The 23,454-nt window shown below is 42.5% G+C and overlaps 1 protein-coding gene across 2 annotated transcripts; it reads left to right on the top strand.

Annotated features, from left to right (window-relative positions):
• Positions 1–8,241: 8,241 nt before the first annotated feature.
• CD180 (CD180 molecule) lies at positions 8,242–22,443 on the top strand. Of its 2 annotated transcripts, XM_043489223.1 has the most exons (3): positions 8,242–8,617; positions 16,723–16,889; positions 20,671–22,443. In XM_043489223.1, exons 1-3 carry the CDS (start codon positions 8,528–8,530, stop codon positions 22,397–22,399), a joined length of 1,986 nt encoding a protein of 661 aa, XP_043345158.1. In that variant the 5' UTR covers positions 8,242–8,527; the 3' UTR covers positions 22,400–22,443. The 2 variants fall into 2 exon arrangements, with proteins under 2 accessions (XP_043345158.1, XP_043345159.1); XM_043489224.1 differs by lacking the exon at positions 16,723–16,889.
• The last annotated feature ends 1,011 nt before the right edge of the window (positions 22,444–23,454 follow it).

Genomic DNA, 23,454 nt, shown 5'->3' on the forward strand with positions numbered 1-23,454 from the left:
TCAGCCCTACTTAACAATCAGTGGTCATGATGGACTCTAATTACAGTGATAAATTGGGCCTGGGCAGCCACCTCCTGCTCCATCATTAAAGGGGACTATTTACGGGGGCCTTTGCAGTCAGTCATCTCCTTAGCACTAGAAAGACACCACGGCTCACAGAGGTCACTGGAGGTGAACAGGAACGCCCAAGGTGGCCGAGAGCATCAGGCACTCGGTGGCCCCAGCAGCAGCTCAGAGCTGTGTGTTCTGCACAATTAAGAAAACGCATCTGCACAACACGAGGAGTGGACCATGGGCCTGGGGACCAAGTCAGCACGTCCTTAGCATTTACTAAGTCCAGATGTCTTTATCTTCTGGGCAGGAAGTCAGAGTCTGTCCAGATGGCATCTTGATTGCTTTCAGCTCAGCTGATTAAATTTCTAAGGCTGACATCTCTTCCAAATACCCTCTCCATTCTATGAAAATGGGGTTGTTAAACAGTGCCAGAAAGAGTCCCTGAAGACGGCAGGCTGAGAGGGCCCAGTTGCAAACCTGAGTGCCTGGGACACAGCGCCAGGCAAATTTCCTGCCATGTGGCTGGGGTTCTGGGATTTTTTTTCACTACAGCAACAGAATTTCTGGAGAGGAAATGTTGAGGGGCGAGATCGTGACTGGACCCAAGATCTAGGTAGGAGACCTGGCTCCTCCACTTTCTGACGTGTGACCTTGTGAATATCCTTAAGCCACCCTGACTTCAGTTTACTCTCCTGTAAACCTGGGATAACAAGAAGACCTACTGCAACAAGTTGCTTTGAAGATTCATGAGATCATGCACACCAAGTGCTTACAAAAGTACAAGAACCTGGTAAATGTTCCCTGTGCGCGCTCAGTCACTCAGTCATGTCTGACTCTTTGCGACCCCATGGACTGTATCCCAGCAGGCTCCTCTGTCCATGGAATTCTCCAGACAATGCTGGAGTGGGTTGCCATTCCCTTCTCCAGGGGATCTTCCCAACCCAGGGATCAAAACTGGGTCTCCTACATTGTAGGTAGATTCTTTACCATAAAGATGCCCCCACCCCCCCCAACCCCACCCCATATCCACAGGTACTGCATTCATGGATTCAACCAACCATGGATGGGAAATATTTGGGAAAAAATTCTAGAAAATTCCAGAAAGCACAACTTGAATTTGCCACACAGCAGCAATTGTTTACACAACATTTACATGGAAAATTCAGCAGTGACCACAGGACTGGAAAAAGTTAGTTTTCATCCCAATCCCAAAGAAGAGCAATGCCACAGAATGTTCAAACTGGTGCACGATTGCACGCATTTCACATGCTAGCAAGAGAGTGAGTGAAAGTTGCTCAGTCGTGTCCAGCTCTTTGCAACCCCGTGGCCTGTAACCTGCCAGGCTCTTCTGTCCATGGAATTCTCCAGGCCAGAATACTAGAGTGGGTAGCCAGTCCCATCTCCAGGGGATCTTCCAAACCCAAGGATCGAACCCAGGTCTCCCACATTGCAGGTGGTTTCTTTACCATCTGAGCCACCAAGGTAATGTTCAAAATCCTTCAAGCTAGGCTCCAACAGTACATGAACCAAGAACTTCCAGACATACAAGCTGGATTTAGAAAAGGAACAGGAACCAGAGATCAAATTGCCATCATCCATTGGGTCAGAGAAAAAGCAAGGGAATTCCAGAAAAACATCTACTTCATTGACTATGATAAAGCCTGTGACTGTGTAGATCACAACAAACGATGGGAAAATCTTAAAAGAGATGGGAATACCAGACCACCTTACCTGCCTCCTGAGAAACCTGTATGGACGTCAAGAAGAAAGAGTTAGAATCAGACTTTAAACAATGGACTAGTTCCAAATTGGAAAAGGAGTACGTCGAGGTTGTATATAGTCACCCTGCTTATTTAACTTCTATGTAGAGTACATCATGAAAAATGCCAGGCTGGATGAAGCTCAAGCTGGAATCAAGATTGCCAGGAGAAGTATCAATAACCTCAGATATGCAGACAATACCACCCTAATGGCAGAAAGTGAAGAGGAACTAAATAGCCTCTTGATGAAGGTGAAAGAGGAGAGTGAAAACCTGGCTTAAAACGCAACATTCAGAAAACTAAGATCATGGCATCTGGTGCCATCACTTCATGACAAATAGATGGGGAAACAATGAAAACAGTGACAGACTTTATTTTCTTGGACTCCAAAATCACTGGGGACAGTGACTGCAGCCATGAAATTAATAAATACTTGCTCCTTGAAAGAAAAGCTGACAAACACAGAATATTAAGAAGCAGGCACATGACTTTGTCGACAAAGGTCCGAATGGTCAAAGCTATGGTTAGTCATGTAAGGATGTGAGAGTTGGACCATAAAGAAGGCTTAGCACTGAAGAATTGATGCTTTCACAGTCTGGTGCTGGAGAAGACTCTTGAGAGTCCCTTGAACAGCAAGGAGATCAAACCAGTCAATACTAAAAGAAATCAACCCTGAATGTTCATTGTTAGAACTGATGCTGAAGTTAAAACTTCAATACTTTGGCCACCTGATGTGAAGAACCAACTCATTGGAAAAGACCCTGATGCTGGGAAAGATTGAGGTCAGGAGGAGAAGGGGGTGACAGAGGATGAGAGGGGTTGAATGGCGTCATTGACTCAATGGACATGAGTTTGAGTAAACTCCAGGACACAGTGAAGGACAGGAAAGACTGGCATGCTGTAGTCCATGGGGTTGTAAAGAGTCAGACATGACTGAGCCACTGAACTGAACTGACAGGCATTATAATTAATCTAGAGATAATTTAAAGTATACAGGAGGATGTCATAGGTTCTATGCAAATCTGACACCATTTTATGTGAGACTTGAGCATCTGCGGATGTTGCTTTCCCTTGGGGTCCTGGAACCAGTGACTCACAGGTGTTTGAGATGACTGTAGTCTTGCTAATTTTTGTTCCTAGCTCTACTTTGCCTTCTTCGGCAGTGCTTCTTAAAAACGCAAACTTGCATAAGGGCAAGGGACGATGCATAAGCTTTAGACCAGAAAAAATAAGTAATCCTTTATAGTCCTTTACGGGTTACCTTTCTTTCACAAGCATCCCTGAGACAGAAGCAGGGCAGACAGTATTTCTCTTTTACAGAAGCTGAGACTCTAGAAGGGCAATGGCTTGTCCAAGGTCACATCAGTAGCTGTGTCTGAGGATGAAAAAGGCTGTTGAACTCCTCTGTGCTGCACACACTCCTACGTGCTACAGATTCTGTGCTCACATGAGGAAATCAGTGCCACATGTGGAGCAGAGGAATGAACACGCTCCCCTCCGACCACCATCATCTCGCCCCCAGCAAACGCTTCCGGTCAGGCTGACAGGACACGCCAAGGACTGCCATGGTGAAGAAAGGAGGCCATAGCACCAATTTACAGAAATTGTGGCCTATCTCTTGCTATTTTACAAACTCCTTTCCTTCCATGCTTCACTCTTAAGGGCTGTGGGAACTTCAACTACTACTACACTCACAGTAAAATGCGTCTCAAGGGACAGGATGTGGAAAATGTTCCAGAAGACCTAAAAGTCAATGACTTAATAATATGAATAATCTCAACTCTTGAGAATGCCAGACTCATGTTTTCTTTTACATTCTTAAAAGAAAAAAAAAAAAGGCATGGTTGGATTAAGTTATTTTAAAGCTTATTTTTAGCTTTAAATTTTTTTATGTTAATGGACCACTATTAGGACCACTTTTATTTCAGAGTGTTTATCTGAGAATTCCAATTCCCTGACCTGTGCTCTAGTCCCCACATTTCATTGCCTATTAATATCATATTCATTTAAAGCTTAAGAGAAAAGCTGTAAAAATGCCTTTAAAATTCCTGCCTTTATAAAATACAACAGGTGAAAGAGAAGTTAGTAAATGGCACTCACCATTAATTAGAAGTTAAAGCTGAACAAATAGTCTATTATGTTACACATATTTCCAGAACCACTTGTGCATAACTGGGTGACCAAGGGATAGTGAAATCTGGTTTTGGAGAAATACCAAATCAGAGAGTTTTTTAATTGTTGTAACGGCCCCCTGGAGTAGGTACTTCCAATATTGATCATCTCTGGGAGAGAGAAATTCTGGGGCAAGAAGAACTCCCCCTTTCCCTGAGTGCCAAGCCAAGAAGCCTTGGGCTCCGAGATGTGAAAAGTCTTAGAGTATTTTTTTGTGATGGAGGGGAGTTGGCAATGCCATGGAAGACACTATGCCTGCTTTCACGGTTGTGGCAATGGTAACATCAGCTTCCATGGCAGAGAAAGAGCCTGGTGCAGCAGGATCAAGGCTGGCATATTGAAGCCACCGGCACAACTGAGCTTGGACTCGAGCAGGACTTAAGAAGAGCCATGTCGCCTCTCCAGGTGGAAGAGGCCCACGAGCATTGCCTGCTCTTTCTGGTCTGGGGACCTCCCAAGAGCCGTCAACTGCAAAGGTAGCAGCCAAGCAGAATGACACACAGGCTTGCGGGCTCTGTTCACACTCTCAGAGACAAAGGGGGCAACTTACAACCATTATGACTCTGAACCATGTGTCATAAGACCTTGGTAACACAAATAAATATGGAGAAATATTTTGATAAGGAGTAAAACTGACCATAAAATGCATTTAAATAGTCAAGTTAAAGAAGAATTTTATATGCCAGTAGATTTAACCATCTGGAGACAGAGGGGAAAGCAGGCGTGACCCAAAAAGCAGAACAAAAACCAAATGTACAAGACGGAGAAAAAAAAATTAAGATTTAATACCAACTGGTACCCATAAGCTGAAACGGATGTTAAACATCTAGTTCTTTGCTAAAATTGAATCACAAAAGCATGTTTTGGTTTGCACACCCTTGGAAAAAAGCAATTAGCCCTAGTCATTGCTAAGAAAGGGTAGAAACAGCCAGACAAGGTATATAAGAACTCCACATGCTTTCCCAGACTATAATTGCCTTGAAACACACAAAAGTGAGTACACGGGCCTCCCAGACATAAAAGTGGGGAGTTACCCATAGGGTGACAGCTGACCCAAGGGATGAACTTCATGGAAATCAGGTGGAAAACAAGACACAATACAATAACAACAAAGAATGGTTTGGGGTTTACATGTAAATATGTGGTATAAGGGTACTTGAATTTTATGAAAATTTCTACAGTCCACAGATCTGTTGTTTCTCCACTGACATGGGTATCAACCCATAGAAATAAATGAGTTACCTGTGCCTTTTTTCATCTTCTCATATCGCTCTCCATATCTCTGCAAGTACTGGTCCTTATAACAGGTGATGGCAGTCTATCCCTCAAAGGCATTGTGAATAAATTGAGTTTGCAGTCATGATGTGCATAGCTCCAGCCAAACCTCTCTATTTTTTATATTTTCTCAGAAGGGTTAAGACCACCTACCTACATTAGTAAAGAAAGAGCAATTGTCAACAAAAAGCCAGTGTAACTCTTTTTTATTGGCTCAGGCCAATGACTGTTAAATAAGTAAAATGAAATCTTTATTTGGAAATAGAATGATAGGATTTTTCAGATGGAGAAATGCCTTATAAATAGTCCAGCCCCATCATTTTACTGATAAGGAAATTTAGACAGAGAGACTTTCCCAAATGCATAACTAGTTAATGGCAAAGCTAGGACCAGAATTCAAGTTAGTGCCTTTCTTGGGAGATTTGGAAAATATTCATATATATAGACTGTTAGGGACTGTAATGCATGAACTTGTGATACAGTTGAAGGAATGATATTTTTAACCTAGAAAGGGGACAGTTCAGGGACATGATGACTATATTCAAATACTTGAAGGACAGACAAGTAGTAAAAGGGCTTGAACTTGTCTTCCCGGCCTGAGGAAACAAGGTCAATTATGAGAAGATAAGAGGAAAGAAAGACTTTGGTAGGTCAGTATAAGATAAAACCCTTTAAACAGTCAAAATATGCCAAAACAATTTGTCGGGGGATAGTAAGCTTTCTGTCACCAGAGAAACTTCAGAAAAGACAGGAAGATACTGTAGTGTGTATGTTTTGTCCACAGAAAGGGGTGGGGTAAGGGGTGTGGAGGAGAAAATTCAGGCATGAAAATCATTTGAATAGGGTGACCTTTAAGAGTATGTGGTTCTTTACAACCTGAGACCAAATAAGGGTTTCATTCTTGCCTCCAAGCTCTAAAACCTATCTTCCTATCTGTTTGCAATAGTTTAAATTTTAATCTATTTCATATTTCAGGGTATTATGCCCTGAATATTTGATTTGAATGCTGTGGCAGAAGGTCACTCATATTCATTTATTTTCTTTTATACACTTGCAGAGAGTCTTTAGACTCCATTATGCAAACACATGCAAATCATATGCAAATAGTGTGGCCTCAGAAAATGACAAAATCTTATGGTCTTAACTGAGCCATCAAACCTTTCTTTAAGAAGGCAAGTATAATATGCCTTTTGAATGTCTCTGGGGCAGGAGACAATTTCCTGAGAGTGATATTTACATGACATTGGAATTGGTTACTCAGAGGAGTTTTTGCCTCACATTCTTCACATTTCTGTAGAACTTTGAGGTTAAGAAAGCATTCACATAAATGATCCCATTTGATCCTCATAATTACCCTGTGATATTGGCAGAACAGGAATTGGAATTCTTGTTCTATTATTCAGATGGGAAATAGACTCAGAAAAGTTAAATGACTTGCCCAGCTTTGCTCCATTGATGAACGATGGATCTGAGACTTTGAAGTAGACCTTCTTTCAGTCTAAGACCTCTTCATGACACTAAGATGCATATCTTCTTTAAAGCACGGTGCTTGTCATCAGTCTGGGTTTGCTTGGATGGATGGTATTTTGCCAAAAGCATCTTTGAAGTTACTTCTGTTGATGAAGATGGCATTTTACAGGTGGCAAAAAAAGTAATTATTTGTAATAGTGCTAGCACAGAGACAAGTCTGTAGTGTCTCCAGCCCTCCCTCCCTTGCTTTTTTTCATATCTGTTCTAAAATCTCCGGATGAAGAAGTTTCCTTAACCTGTCCACTTCTCAGCTTTTTCAGGAGAGAGAATTCTTTCTTAAACTATGCAGAGTAACAGCATGGTCTCTGCAATGAGCCTGTCTATTTGCATGTGTGTGTGTGTGTGTGTGTGTGTGTGTGTGTAGTCACTCAATCATGTCTGACTCTTGTGGCCCCATGGACTATAGCCTGCCAGGTGCCTCTGTGCATGGAATTTCCCAGTCAGGAATACTGGAATGGGTTGCCATTTCCTCCCCTAGGGAATCTTCCCCGCCCAGGGATTGAACCTGAGTCTCCTATGTCTCTTGCATTGCAGGCAGATTCTTTTCCCATTGAGCCATCAAGGAAGCTCATGTGGCCTTGGAGAGGTCATTTAGTCCTCTAAGCATCAGTTTCTACATCTATAAAATGGGGGAAATAGCACCTCTTTGATAGAATATGTGAGAAGGAGATATACACAAAAGAAAACCTGCTTAGAGTCTGACACATAATATGTGTTCAATAAACGGTAGCTACTATAATTATCATATCAGTGGTGGTAACGCAGTAATGGTAGTACCTCAAGGCATTGTGAACTCCGATGCTAAGAATTGGCTCTTGGAAACTGAACAGGAGGACAGTAATGCCAAGTATCTCTTATATGCCAAAGGACTGAAAACAGACACCGTTTGAGGCAGCTGAATTCTGCCCAGTGAGGAATGAATGAACTTCAACTTTCTTTAGTCACTATTGTATCTTTCCTCATAACGAGGGGGTTTCAAGGCTATTTCTAAGAAGAAATAGAGCCAAGGCTGACATCCTTAACTCCACTCTCTCTGAGCCGGACTGCTCTGTATATGGCAGTGACCTTTACTTCCCTGGATCACCTTGGGAGGGGATTCCATGGCAGCTGCTTCAGCAAGCCTGAATCACTGGGTCATGGGATGGAGATGTCTTCTTCCTCTACTGAGACCAGATGTGGGGACCACGGAAGAGGCTGAGGCAGTAGCTCCACCCTCTTTCTGGGATGACCCTGCTCCCTCTTGCCCTAGTTCCCAGCTCCAGCAGGTGCCACTGCAGGGCACCTTCCCTCCACCCCTCAGAGTACTCTGCCCTTCCAGCGCACCCCAGTCCTCTCCTGCTCACTCACCCAGGCTAACCAACAAGGTGGCCTCCTCCATGAGGACAGCCTCCTGCTCCCACAGCTTCTTTCATGGAGAGGGACTGGAAGCTTGCTGAGGGTCACTAGGAACCATTGCCCCAAGTGTCCATGTGTCCATGTGACCAGAAGTGCCCTGGGTCATTCTGAGGTTGGGTGCTCAGCTATTTTTGGCAAGAATGAGTCCTCTGCAAAAGGGACTTCCCCTTTTTTTGCAGTGCAAAGCCACCAAAGGCTGAGCAGTCAACATTTCTTATTCCCAGATCACTCTCTGAGCACCTCTCTGGCTGTCAGATTACCAAGGTTGTCATAGCTTTATTCGATTTCTCAGCTCCAGGCTTTCGCTGACCGTACCAGGCTGGGTGACTTCGGTCCTGGGAATGGCTCCCCGTGTCAGCTGCTTCCTGTTGGCGGTGCTGATTTCTGCCAGCTGTAAAGCCATCCCCTCCTCAGATCCGAAGTGCACTGAGGTGAGTCCAGACTATTTGTCTTTGTCCAGATTCAACTGCCTGGAAACGTTGAGATTCAGCACGCAGTTGTATCTGACTGAGCCTTGGCGTTCCAATATCCACTGTCTTTAAAAGGGCAATGGGGTGTGTAGAACTTTTTCTTTGCTGTGAAAAAGGAGCCAAAGAGCTCTTCTGGGGAGATGCACTCACCAATTCCTAGTAGGAAGAAGTGAGAGTTGTTCTCCTCTGCAAACAATTTCCCCCAAATAATCCCAGTTGGGACATAAAATGTCAACAGGGTCAACTGCAAAGGGTAGAGCTCCAAACCTGCCCCCTAGCATAAAGAAGCTGTTTGTCCCAGCTCCCACCACATGGCCACTTCCCCAGAGAGTCCTTCAGTTTCCTGGCATTCAGGGTGGAAGTAAGTGAAGACCACCTGTGCCGGGCTTTAGAGAATAGAAAGATCACTCTGAATGAGCCTGGCTTTCTCCTCGAGTCGGACAGCCCTCCATCTGTTTCACTAACCCACAGGAGTAACATCTGAAAATACAGCCAAATTGTACCTTCTGTTTTGGACCATAGCAATTGTTTATCAACTTGTGGGAAGTTCTTGGGGCTTCCCAAGTGGCTCAGTGATAGAGAACCCGCCTGCCAATGCAGGAGACATAAGAGATGCAGGTTCAATTCCTGGGTTGGGAAGATCCCCTGCAGGAGGGCATGGCAAACCACTCCAGTATTCTTGCCTGGAGAAGCCCATGGACAGAGCAGCCTGCAGGCTACAGTCCATGGGTCTGCAAGAGTCGGACATGACTGGAAGTGACTTAGCAATCACGCATGCATGGGAAGTTCTTGGGCAGGGTGATGAGATAGAGAAAGAAAAAGGGGTCATTCTCTTACCATCGTCCTCCCTTACCTCTGATCCCATCAGGTATCCAGCACCACGTGAACTATCAGACAAGGGCTTGGACAGGAAGGACCATCAGTCTCGGTGGCTGAGTAGGTTGCTTTCCTAGTTTGGAGCTGAATGGCAAAAAAGAGGCAAGAGTAGCTCAGTGGAGAAAGGCAGAGCTTAAGACCCAGGGTCAGGGGAGTCAGGGAAAGTGGGGTAAAGACCTGCCAGACAAGAGCAAGAGCAGAAGCCAGGACTTTAATGAGGCCTGGGAGCAGAAAGCAACAGGACCACTTTAGTCTGGTGCGTGTATGATCAGAAGGTAAGTCATGTCCAACTCTTCACCACCCCAGGGACTACCAGCCTCCTCTGTCCATGGAATTTTCCAGGAAAGAATACTGGAGTGGGTTGCCATTTCCTTCTCCAGGGGATATTCCTGACCCAGGAATCGAACCTACGTCTCCTGCATCGGCAGGAAGCGATGCTAATCTGATATTGGGATGGAATCAGGATGCACACTCAGACCAAAAGGAAGTACAGTGCCCAGGGGAAATTGTTCCATCTGCTACAATAATGTACCACAGACCAGATGGCTTCAACAACAGAAACCTACTTTGGCACAACTCCGCAGGCTAGAAGTCCAAGATCAAGACGTCAGCAAGGTTGGCTTCTTCTGAGGCCCCTTTCCTTGGCTAATTGACAGCCTTCTTCTCAGGCCCTATCCTGAAAACAAGGGTTTGGGTCTGAGTTCAGTAAACTTTTTATTGAAGTAAAATTTACATACAGAAAATCTACTAACCCTAAGTGCAGAGCTCAATGAGTTTTCACCAAGTGAACACATCCATGTGAGCAGCATGCAGAACAAAAAGCAGAACCTTCTCAGCACCTCAGAAGCCCTCTCATGTCTCCTCCAGATCACCAGCCTCTTAGACCCTCCAGTATTCTCACTTCTATCACCAACAATGGATTTTGCCTCTTTTTTGAATTTTGTATGCATGAGACCAGTGTACACTCTTCTGTATCTGACATTTTGCTCAATGTCAAGTATGTGAGGCTTATCGATGATGTTGTGTGCAGCCATCGTGCTTGTTTTCATCACTGAATGGTATTCTGTTGCACTGCTGTTGTTGTTGTCTGCTAGGTCAGGTCTGGCTCTCTTGTGACCCCGTGGACTGTAGCCTGCCAGGCTCCTCTATCCATGGGATTTCCCACGCCCTCCTCCAAGGGATCTTCCCAACCCAGGGATAGAACCCATCTCCTGGCATTTCCTGCATTGACAGGCAGATTGTTTGGAAGCTCCACATTCTTATCTAGGTCTTCGGTAAATAAATGAACAAATATTTATTAGGTATATATCAGGGAGTAGATGTATTTCATCATAGGGTACACGTATGTTGAACTTTAGTAAATATTGCCAGTTTTCAACATGTTGGTATCCACTTATTCTTACCAGCAGTGGATATGAGTTCTGATTGCCCCAATGCCTCTCTAACATTTGCTATTGTTTGTTTAAGAATGTTAGCTATTCTGATGGATGAGTAGGGGCATTTCACGGTAATTTCTTATTTTCTTAATTAAATTGAGTATACTTGTACATTTTTGGGTGTGTGTGTGTGTGTAAGTGTCTTTTCAAGTCTTTGGCCCATTTTCTCTTAGACTATTGATGGGTTTTTGTTTGTTTGTTTGTTATTTTGGTAGTGGTTCTTTAGGTATTCTGGATGTGATTGCAAATATCTTTTCCTACTTGGTGGCTTGCCTCTTCATTCTGAATATTTTTTGAAGACAGAAGTCCTTAATTTTATCATAGCTTGATTTATCATTTTTCTTTTATTTATTTGAAGTGAATGTCTATTTTGTTTAAGAAATTTTTGCCAACCCAAAGCAATGAAGATATTATCCTATATCTTCTTTTGGAAGTTTTATCATTTTCTATCATTTTGTATTTATTTCTAAGCTTCACATGTATATTTACAGTCCATCTGGAATTTTTTTTTTTTTTTTTTGCATGTGATGTAGAGGAGTAGTCAAGATAAATTTTTAAATAAAACTTTTTGTTTGGAAAAAATGTCAAACCTTGATAAATTCTAAAATATTCTCAAAATATTATAATGAATGCCAATAAATACTCCACACGGAATCTTCCATGTTTAAATTGAATGTATATATGCATGTGTGTGTATCGTAAGTAACAAAATTAGATCTATGACCAAGTTTTTGAAGGTTGATAAATATGCAAACAGTAGCTAGAATTCAGCCTTCTGTGATTTGGATTCAGGTAATATTTTGGATGTGCTCTTGAATCATTGCTTGTAATTATAGGCATGTCTCCTCCTTTCAGATGACTATTTGTCATTGAACAGTCACCAAGTCATGTCCAACTTTTTGCAACCCCATGGACTGCAGCACACCAGGCTTCCTGTCCTTCACTATCTCCCAGAGTTTTCTCAAACTCATGTCCATTGAGGCAGTGATGCCATCCAAACCATCTCATCCTCTGTCATCCCCTTCTCCTCCTACCCTCAATCTTTCCCAGCATTGGAGGCTTTTCCAATGAGTCAGCTCTTGAAATCAGGTGGCCAAAGTATTGGAGCTCTAGCATCAATCCTTCCAACAAACATTCAGGGTTGATTTCCCGGATGACTCTTCAGTCCCCTCAAACCTGTGGTAGGAGACAATCCTTCATGCCCAGGTATGGGGGAAAGTGCTTAGTAGAGCTCTGTTTTAAGAGAACTCCAAGTTCATGATACAGGGGCTTCCCAATAACTCTAGACAATGATAATGATGTTTCAATGATCCAGGGAAATGCTGACTTTTCTTGTGAGTGCTTGATGTATATTACCTCATTAATCCTGAAAGCTGGTCTACCAAGAGAGGTTATTGTCCTCAATCCATAGCTGAGCAAAACAGGATCCTCAGAAAACACAGCTTGGTAGTTGAGACCTGGGATGTGAACCCAAGCAGTCTGCCTTAAGACACACAGAAAGTGAACTGCTTTTAATCTGAGTGCCCTTTGCCTGGAATCAGATCGACAACAGAGTTTTAGGGATGCGACCTCTTCAGAGTCTTTTCCTATTTTCAGGGAGTAACTGTTACTCTGGGATTTGACTCAGTCAAATTGCTGTCTCTGGATAGAGAGAAGTGACTAGCGAAGGAAGGTTGGAGTTCAGTGTCCCAGAGTCCCCATGCCTGGGGGAGCTGGCTGCTGCTGCGGGTGCCAAGTGCAGAGGAGACATCCAAACAGGTGGGAACCCGTGCTTGTGTGAAACTCAGAGAATCTGAAGTCAGAAAATGCTCTCAACACTTGTGAGAAGAGAAATACTGTGGGGTGGGAGGGAGTCAGAGATACAGCAGGAAGAAGCAAAATAAGATCATGATTGAAAAAATGCAGATGAATAGCTGGAGGGAAAGGGGATTGCACACACAGATGGAGCACTTGGGAGCCCCACTGCGGGTAACGGCGCCGCTCTGAGGTGGAGCTGGAGACAAAGGGATGGGCGTGGGTCCCAGTGCGAATGCCCGTGACTGGAATAGAGGTGGGCATGGGTCAGTTGTCCTGAACACCATGGGGCTTCGCCTCGGCCCTGCGTAAGTTCACATCCAGAGGAGTCCAGTCTGCAGTGGAATGGCCAAAGCAGCAGAGTGAGAAAGTGACTTTGGAAACTGACCCCAGACTGAGGTCTAGCAACGAAGTCTGTTTTTATAGGAAGTGGTCACGTGGGGCTCAAAGAAACCACAGGGGCTGCAAAAGCAGTGGTGGGTATCTGCCTAGAAAAGCAACTGAACATGTGGTCCTTGCAGCTGACCCAGCCCTGAGCACAGTGGCAGTGACCACATAGCTGGGACATAGGAATTCTCTTCTACACCCCACCCTTTGTATTATCAGGCTGCTGCCTAGGAATCCTGTGCTATGCTATGGAAGCTCACCCTTAGGAAGTTTTGCTGTGAAAACTGTCAGCGAGAAAGATACAATCTCACTGATACAGTTTTATGAAAAGTGTATAACCTGAATCAAATCATGGGGAAACAAACCACAGAGAAGGAAGATGCAAACTATGAGCCAGGATTCTTAAAAAATTAATCAGTGTCAGTAGAGATCATGAAAGACTGAAGAATCTGCTCAGATTAAAGGAGACAGAAGAGACGTGGAAATGAGAGACAATGATTGAACAGAAATGTGATGTAAAAGCCATGGTGAGGAACCCAGAATAGTCTCTGAAATGTGCTTGGTTTTCAAATTTTCTTATGAGCCCTTATCATTTGCCTCATTCCTTAGGAATAAAGAGCAGATAATTCATTGCCGTTGGCCTAACTAGACATTATTGAATGTTACAACCTAGGCTCCCAGTGAGCTGCCAGTCCTCCTGGGAAGGGCTGTGCCCTGGTTCTCGGGTTTTCACTGGGTTGAAACTGAGCTATTCCTTTCCATTTGCTAGGCCAGTGGTTCAGGAGAGCTTATACTCCCTTTCAACTTTTGGAATCACATTAACGCTGTGAAGTGCTTAGTGAAGCATACAAGAGGAGTAACTTAGTTGTCACAGAAATGTATATATTCTGGAAAAGGAGGGAATTGCCAATGCCGAGCCTTTTACTGCAGGGCCAGAACAGAGCAAGACAAACTGAGGAAAGGCCCCATTTCTCCAGGTATTTATGACGTCAGTGATGCCAGAGGAGATCAGAAAAGAAAAATGGGTCTCCTCAAAGCTAATCTGAACCTCAGAAGGTGCACATACATCTTCTCCCTGGGTCTTCTCTCTTCCTGGGGACCAGGAGGGATCTCACAGCCTGTGTTTTCCCTCACCAGTCAGTCAAATATATTTTAAAGGCCAAGTGTGCATTTCAAGGGCATTCTGTGGATTTGCAGCAATGCCTGAAGGACTTTGGGTCTATGAAGCAATTATGGATGACAGGGATTATAAACATGGTAGTTTCATCAGTGACTTTGTAACATTGTCACAATATAGAAGAAAACTGGACTTCTCTGGTAGCTCAGACAGTATAGAATTTGCCTGCAATGCTGGAGACCTGGGTTTGACCCCTGGGTCAGGAAGATCTCCTGGAGAAAGGCATGGCAACCCACTCCAGTATTCTTGCCTCAAAAATTCCATGGACAGAGGAGCCTGGTTGGCTGCAGTCCATGGGATTGCAAAGAGTCGGACATGACTGAGTGACTAACATTATCATGTAGAAGAAAACCAGTGACTTCTTGTAAATGAGCGCGCTCAGTGTTGCTACAAAAAAGGGCCTGGCTAAGCAGAAGTTGGAGAGTGAGTAAGGCAAAAAGCAATTAAAATGGTGACACCTCTAAAACAAAGCACGTCAGGGTGCAGGCAGATGCATGCCATCTTCTGCGTGCAGTTAAGCAGACCCATTTGCAACTCAGCATGAGGAAAGCTGCTGACCCAGATTTCAGTGGGGCAGGCCATTCCCTACCCAGGGCCGTCTCACTGGGGCCTCTGGTGAGAACACCACGCGGCCAGGAGAAAGCAGGGCCTGAAAGGTGCGATGAGATCACGTGGAGCCTGCGATGATCTGAGAGCTGGTCCGTGGTTCTGGGACGTCTCTCTTCTCTGTGTCTCCAAGTTCTGCTTCTCTTGGAGAGCATGTCTTTCTTTCCCTGGAGCCTCCCCATGCAATATATATCCCACCAGACCTTCAGACCTGTCCGCCACCCTTTATCCTAAGGCATCAGCCAGATAAATTTATGAGCCCATAATTCTAAGGGCCTCTAACGAACCCCTTCACATTTTTACCTGCTTAGTTCAAGATCTGTAACTTGAGTTAGCACATTTAGCAAGCAGTAAGCAGCAGATGTGAAAACCCTTGACTCTCTCTGAGTCCCAGTGGGACCCAGCATAAGGAATCCTCTGAATTTACGTGCAGAGCTGTGCCCTCTGCTGGGTCTGGTATCAGCAGTCTGCAGTTCCAGAGATCCTAAACTGAGTCATACTTCAAGATTATAAGACCTTATGACCTAAGGTCTGTGCCATGCTGCTAGTTCTTTTCTTTTTTAAACATTAAGAAAATTTCTAAATATATACCAAAACGGTCAGTTATAAGGGAACCTTGTACGGATCACTCCACATTCAGCAACCACCAAGATTTTGGCTACTAACTTCCTCTATCCACTCTCTTCTTTTTTGCCAAAGTATTTCAAAGCAAATCTCCACCATCATGTCATTTTGCCTCTAAAACCTTCAAAAATAACTCAGAATATCTCTCCTACATAATTACAAGGTCATTATCATTCACAAAATTCACAGTTCTTTAATATTCTAAAATATCCTGTCCTCATTTGAAGTTCCCTGACAATGTTTTCTCAAATGCCTTATTTGAATCAGAATCTAAAGAAGTGAAGTGAAGAAAGTGTTAGTCACTCAATAGTGTCATTTCAGCTCCATAGACTGTAGCCTGCCAGGCTCCTCGGTCCATGGGATTCACCAGGCAAGAATACTGCAGTGGGTTGCCACGCTCTTTTCCAGGAGACCTTCCCCACCCAGGGACAGAACCCACATCTCCTTTGTCTCCTGCATTAGCAGGTGGGTTCTTTACCACTAGTGCCACCTGGAAAGCTCCATACTTCACAAAGTATGCAATATCTGATTGTCTTCTCTTGTTGATGCTAGAGTTGATTTGTTTGTTTCAAAGTGGAAAAAAAAACAAACATTTTTATGTATCCAAAAACAAACTCTAAAACAAATCATGTTCAGAAAAGGCTTGTTTTTATCACCACACCTTGATCTGCTTCCTTCCCTTCCCTTGAATATAGCCAGTTTAGGGTTCTCCCCACCCCACCCTAGTTTCTTTTTGTAAATGTAAGAAAATACACACATACTTTCCTTAGGTATCATACGGCATACTACATATTATATGCAACATATACTAATAGATGTCTACACCTTGATTTTTTCACCTTACAATTAACCTGCATATCACTCCATTATCAGTATATGGAGATTGTACTTAGTAGTTTTTTATCTACACAGGGTTCCATTTTGTGAATGTACATATTTTAACTGGCCTATATGGATAGATAATCTGGTTATTGCCAATCTTTTGCTATTGTAAAAAATACTACAATGAATAATGTTATGCATAGTCATTTTGTGCTTTTCCAAGTATTTTATTTGGTGAAGATTCCTAGAAGTGAGACCTCTGCCCAAAGGATAAAACATGTAATTTTACTAGAGAGCCAGTAAATATACTGTCTGATATTGGCTCACACTGTTTCTCTTATCAGAAAGAAGACAACAGGACTTACAACTGTGAAAATTTAGGTCTCAGAGAAATTCCTGACACTCTACCAAACACAACAGAAGTTTTGGAATTCAGCTTCAACTTCTTGCCTACAATTCAAAATACAACCTTCAGCAAGCTCATAAATCTTGTCTTTTTGGATTTGACCAGGTTTGTATCTGAGTTTTTTGTGTGTGCTTGATGTTTTACTTGGGTCAAAACATTCAAACTGTTTCCAGGACCTTCCTTTGGGGAGCAGGGACAGCCTGCTTATTCTGTGTGTTTACCCCTTCCCATGAAATATTTTTACACAGGTAAAATATAATTTAAATAAGCACCAATCAGTGGAGAGGGAAGTGGCTTATTCTCAAAATAAATTGTGTCTGCAGTCAAACTTAAGAAGTTCGAAGGAATATCAATAACACAACTGAAAATAATTTTGTACTAAATCAGATGTCACATCATACTATATTTTAGCAGAGTTGATTATGAGTGGGTGTGACATTTTAAGAAAAAAATTAGAGGAGACATACACACCATCTACTAACTTTTTTCCTGAAAATTGGTTTTAGAGGCAAGATGAAGATTCTAAATGCTGGCCCAGGGCTTCTGAGCCAGCGGGCAGAAGTGCCAGAAGAAAATAAAGGGATCGAGCAAGAGAGAAATGCAGCTGGTGTGTGTGTGTGTGTGTAAATTGGGGGAGGGCTCCATATGTGGATGGAGCCTGCTCCTCTTGCAGAAGTTCCATTTCTTCTACCTTGGTCCTTCAACCTAAGCTTCTACAGAGCAGGAGAGTATTCACATCCTTTGTTGTTGTTGTTTAGTCACTAAGTTATGTCCAACTCTTTGTGACCCCATGGACTGTAGCTCACCAGGCTCCTCTGTCCATGGGATTCTCCAGGCAAGAATACAGGAGTGGGTTGCCATTTCCTCCTCCAGGGGATCTTCCCCACCCAGGGATCGAACCCGTGTCTCCTGCCTCTTTTACATTGCAGGTGGATTCTTTAGCACTGATCCACCCAGAAAGTCCTTTCACATCCATAAGATTATACAGTCACATCTGCATGACCACCACTGGGAGGCAGGCATGGTAAATACTGCCATTCCACCTGTGTTAGATGGGAAAACAGAGGCTCAAGGAGATTTTGCAAGCTTCCTTAAATTCACACAGGAAGGAAACTGGGACTCTTGCTCTCCTGACTCCCAGCCCAGAATTTACTTTCTCTTTTAACATTTCTCATTCTCACATGAGAAGAGTTTGACTTTTTAAGAAGCATTAGGCCGGGAGAGCTTTCATAACTAGAGGACTCTCAGTTTCCTCTTCTGCTATTTTCAAAAAGCGATAAGAATGGGACCTCATGCTTTCTAAAGGCCTCCCCCCTCTGCCCCGCTCCCCACTCTGCATCTGGCTGCAATGAGGCACTGTTTTCCTGACCTTACACAGTTGCTGTTTCCTTAGCTTTACCAGTTTGCTTTGTTTGCCCTTGGCTCATTCTTCTGTCTTGCTTTTTAGAACTTCCTCTCTGCAATTCTTTTCCTTTTCAGACATTTAATTTCTTTGGTTACTGTCTGTTAGCAGTCAACTTCCTCAGTTTTTGATTTTCTGAAAATATTTTTATTTCACTCTGATTCTTGCAAGATAACATTTTCTGGCATATGTTATCATTTTCTGGCAACTGTCTAGGCTGACAGTAGTTTTTTTCTCAGCCCTTCAGGATTATCATTCCAGTCTCCCATTGTTGCTGTTGGGAGGTCATCTATCTGTCCAGTCATTGTTCATATATTGAATAGCTGTCTTTTCTTCTCTGGATATTTTCAATAGCTTCTCTTTGTCCTTGGAATTCTATAATATCACAGTGACACATTGTGTAGATTGTTAGGCTCCTTGAATCTGAGATTGGTGTCTTTCATCAGTTCTAAAATATTCTAGCCACTACCCATTTGAGCTCCAGTTTGCTCCCATTCACCCTTGTATCATCTTTGGATCTCTGATTAGACTTATATTGCATCATCTTAACTGTCCTTTATATATCTTAATATCTCTTTATTGTTTTCCAACTCATTTTTTTTAAATTTTGGCTACATTCTAGGTAATTTCCTCATATTTACTTCTAGTCCATTAATATCCTCTTCAGCTGTGTTTAATCTCTTGTATAAGCTATGCATTGGTTTTCTAATTTCAGTTATTAACTTTTCCCATTTTAATATAATTTATTTTTTATTTTACAAATATATAAGGTCAGTTTTAATATTTTTTCCTTCATCATACTTTTGGTTCTTACTATTTCCTTTAAGCATATCAAGCATATGTTTGACATAGTGTAATTATAATGATATGATAATACATATAAGCTTTATCATCTATTCTTTATACATATTATACATATATTGCATACACACACAATATGCGTATACTTTATCAGATATATCTGATAACTGTGGCATCTGCTGCCTTTTTAAATCTGATTCCGTAGAGCTTTTTTTTTTTTTGGCTGACTTTGGCTAATGTGTTTTCCTTATGTGTTTAGTTAATTCTTATTTTGAGAATTTATCATGTAGAACTTTGTATAAATCTTTGTTTAAAATGTTTCCTTGAATTAGATAATAACAATGAACTATTAATATTGGTATGTGTGACAATGGCATTATGGCTATAGAAAATAAGCCTGTTTTTTTTTTTCTTTTTTGAGATGCATACTGAAATATGTATAGGCACCTAGGATTTGACTTAATTTTAGAGAGAAAAGTAGGTATAGAAGAAGAAATAACTATGGCAAAATGGTGAGAACCGTTGCATCTGTGTGATATATACATGGAAATTCATTGTACTATTCTCTTGACTTTTATGTAAATTGGAATGGTTTTTATGTAAATCTTTTCACCTGCTAGTTACCTGAAATCACTACCATTCTAGAACTGTTTTAAGCTAAACTTTCCGTTTGGGTTTCTTTGGGGAAGTCCACAGAAGCAGTGTAAACTCAGGCTCCAGTTTTCATAGGTGGAAGCTGGTGGTGGTTAGAGACTCTCAGAGGATGTTTTTCTTGTTGTTCTTGTTTTTCTACCCAAAGGCAAGGTCAAGATAAACATATATCCTCAAAGTCTCTCTCGATGAGTTTTCTTTTTTTAAGTTCACCCACTGAAAGGATCCCTTGAGGGTCTTGGTAGTTTGCAGGTTTTTGAAAAGAGCTCCTATTCTATCCCCAAAGCTTTGTCTCCTGCCACTGGGCTATGTGGCTCATTAAAATCTGGACCCTAGGCCACCAAGGATCAGCAGATATCGACAGATATGACATAACTAGCTCCAGAATTTGGTCCTATGGTTTCAAGCTTCCTTTTGACATTACATCTCTAAACAATTCACTTACTGACCTCCAGGGGAGCTCTGTGTGTGGATGTATAGTGCAGTATTTTGAGGTATTATATCAGGATGAGTTTTCTCTGAACCTCTAGTTCCGTATGTCTATGGAGCATTTTCATATATATCATTTGAATCACAACCATTCTACAAAACAATCATTGTTTGCTATACTTTATAGAAGAGAAAAACAGAGGTTGAGAAAAGTTGTGACTTGCCCAGGATAGCATAGATAACATATTTTATATATCATGTTATACATTGTGTATTTTATGACCTATTTTATATTGCTTATAACAGTAAATAATAGTTTGATTTTGTCTACAAACTACTAATTTTTCCAAACACAAATCTCTGAGAGTTCAACTTAAAATATATAGAAAAAAATTCTAAGTCAGAGTGTTCAGATCTGAGGCTAGTCATTAACTCCAGAGGCTATCTGTGGGTAATGAAGAAAGTTTATTATCTTTTACTTTGAATAATAATGTACACTGTTTTTACTATGCACAAAAGATGGCCTTGCTATTATAAGTCACTGTGATAGAACTTTTTTCTTTTCCTTAATTAATTCTTCTTAAATACTATAATCTTTTTAAGGTGCCAGATTAACTGGGTACATGAAGACACTTTTCAAAGCCATCATCAACTGAACACCATTGTGTTGACTGGAAATCCCCTGATATTCATGGCAGAAACATCACTTAGTGGGCCCAAGTTGCTGAAGCATCTTTTCTTAACCCAAACAGGACTATCCAATCTCGAGTTTATCCCAGTGCACAACCTGGAAAATTTGGAAAGTTTGCATCTTGGAAGCAACCATATTTCCTCCATTAATTTCCCAGAAAACTTCCCAACACAGAATCTGAAAGTCCTGGATTTTCAGAATAATGCTATACACTACATCTCTAGAAAAGACACCCATGCTCTGGAACAGGCCACCAAACTTAGTCTTAATTTCAACGGCAATGACATTAAAGGCATTGAACCTGGGGCTTTCAATTCAAAGATCTTTCAAAGTTTGAAATTTGGAGGGTCTCTCAACTTATCTATTATACTTAAAGGTCTACAGAACTCTACTATTCAGTCTCTTTGGCTGGGGACTTTTGAGGACACTGATGACCAAGATCTCACTTCAGACACATTTGAGGGACTTTGTGACATGTCTGTTGAGAGCATCAACTTACAAAAGCACCGTTTCTATGACTTATCATCGTCCACATTTCGGTGCTTCACTCGACTCCAGGAGTTGGATCTGACAGCAGCTCACTTGAATGGACTGCCTTCTGGGATTGAGGGTATGAACTCTCTCAAGAAATTAGTTCTCAATGCAAATAGTTTTGATCAATTGTGTCAAATCAGTGCTGCCAGTTTCCCGTCCCTTAGGGACCTTTACATCAAAGGCAACATGAGGAAACTTGACCTCGGCACTCGGTGTTTAGAAAAACTAGAAAATCTTCAGAAACTTGATTTAAGCCACAGTGATATCGAGGCTTCTGACTGTTGCAACCTGCAACTCAAAAGCCTGCGCCGCCTGCAGTACTTAAACCTGAGCTACAACCAGCCCCTGGGTCTCGAGGATCAGGCGTTCAAAGAATGCCCCCAGCTAGAACGCCTGGATTTGGCATTTACCCACCTACTTGTTAAGGCTCCACACAGCCCTTTCCAAAACCTCCATCTCCTGCGGGTTCTGAATCTCTCTCACTGCCTCCTTGATGCCAGCAATCAGCGCCTTCTAGCAGGCCTGCGGGATCTCCGGCATCTGAATTTACAAGGGAATTCCTTTCAAGATGGGAGCATCTCAAAGACCAATCTACTTCAGACAGTAGGCAGCTTGGAGATTCTGATTTTATCCTCCTGTAATCTCCTCTCCATAGACCAGCAAGCATTCCACGGCCTTGGGAATGTGAACCACTTAGACTTGAGCCACAACAGCCTGACAGGAGACAGCATTGATGCTCTTAATCATCTTAAGGGGATCTACCTCAATCTGGCCTCCAATAACATTCGCATCATCCCACCCCATCTCCTCCCTGCCTTATCTCAGCAGAGCACCATTAATTTAAGTCACAATCCCCTGGACTGCACTTGCTCAAATATTAATTTCATAACATGGTACAAAGAAAATCTATATAAACTTGAGGACTTGGAGGAGACTATGTGTGCAAATCCCCCACCTTTAAGGGGAGTGAAACTGTCCGAGGTCAAACTGTACTGTGGGATTACGGGCGTGGGCATTTTCTTTATTGTAGTATTTGTATTCTTGCTCATCCTTCTGCTCATTTTTTCAGTTAAATTTATTCTTAGGTGGAAATACCAGCACATTTAGTGCTGAAGGTGTCTGGAGATGGAAAATAAATATGCTTAGCAAAATTGCCCTTGGTAAAGGAACTGTTGTCTGTTAGTGACCAGACTTTTCTGATTGGTTCCTGGAACTGGGTAGAGATTCACTGTACTTTTCTGAGTCCCAGAACTGATGAACCTTCCAGGAAGGTAAAGTGACTAGGGCCAGAGGGTCAGATGCAGCTATGAGAGACACAGAGCCTTTTCCTCATATGGAAGGCGGGTAGGAGTTGAGGGGGACCAGTGGTCGGGAAAGGCCAGGAGGCTATTAGGAGGTCATCACTTCCACTCAGGAGCATCCCTGGAGGCACCTCCTCTCTTGGCTCTCCCACATCTCTCTCCTGCAGCTCTGGTCGTGTGCTTGGGTCTGAGTTCTCAGCAATAGAGCCATTTGGGAAACAAGTTGGGGATAAAGTCTCAAAGTATATTTTAAAATGAAAAGAGAAAACACAATGAATTTAAAAGAAGAGGCTGAGAAATGAATCTTACCATCAAATTGACTTCATTAACCTCCTTATTCCTTAAATCTCCAAGGATTCTACAATGCCGCCATGGTACAAATAGCTCTAAGGGGGAAAAAAAAAAAAGACTCCCTCACCAAGATGCCCCTCCCCGAAGGTTGAGGTGTTTTGCACATTGACTACCCTCATTTCAGAACCAAGAAGGCTTTTTTTTTTTTTTAACCTATCTGGTGTTCTCACTCTTATTATGTTACAGATCCTAACTTAACAGGTGGGCTGTGTATTTTTCAAAAGAAAAATACTCTTTTCATTTGAATGTCTGGTCCTTGGAAGCTTCTTTCTCATAGGAACCATGAGATAAATGGTGGTTTGGTTCCCAAGCCAGCTCTCAAAAGCCTACTCACCTGGGACAGCAACTGAGACAGCACATTTACAATGAAAACCAGTGGAAGAAAGCAAGCATTCAGGCACCCTCACCACTGGGAACCCAACAAGCTGCCTCAGGGAGGACTAGTTTCTGTTGAGGCTGGAGGTATTACAAAGATGGTACCAGCAAGAGAGAGTGGACAGGGCCAGTAAA

This window comes from Cervus canadensis, chromosome 16 (assembly GCF_019320065.1).
Source record: "Cervus canadensis isolate Bull #8, Minnesota chromosome 16, ASM1932006v1, whole genome shotgun sequence".
NCBI lineage: Eukaryota > Metazoa > Chordata > Mammalia > Artiodactyla > Cervidae > Cervus > Cervus canadensis.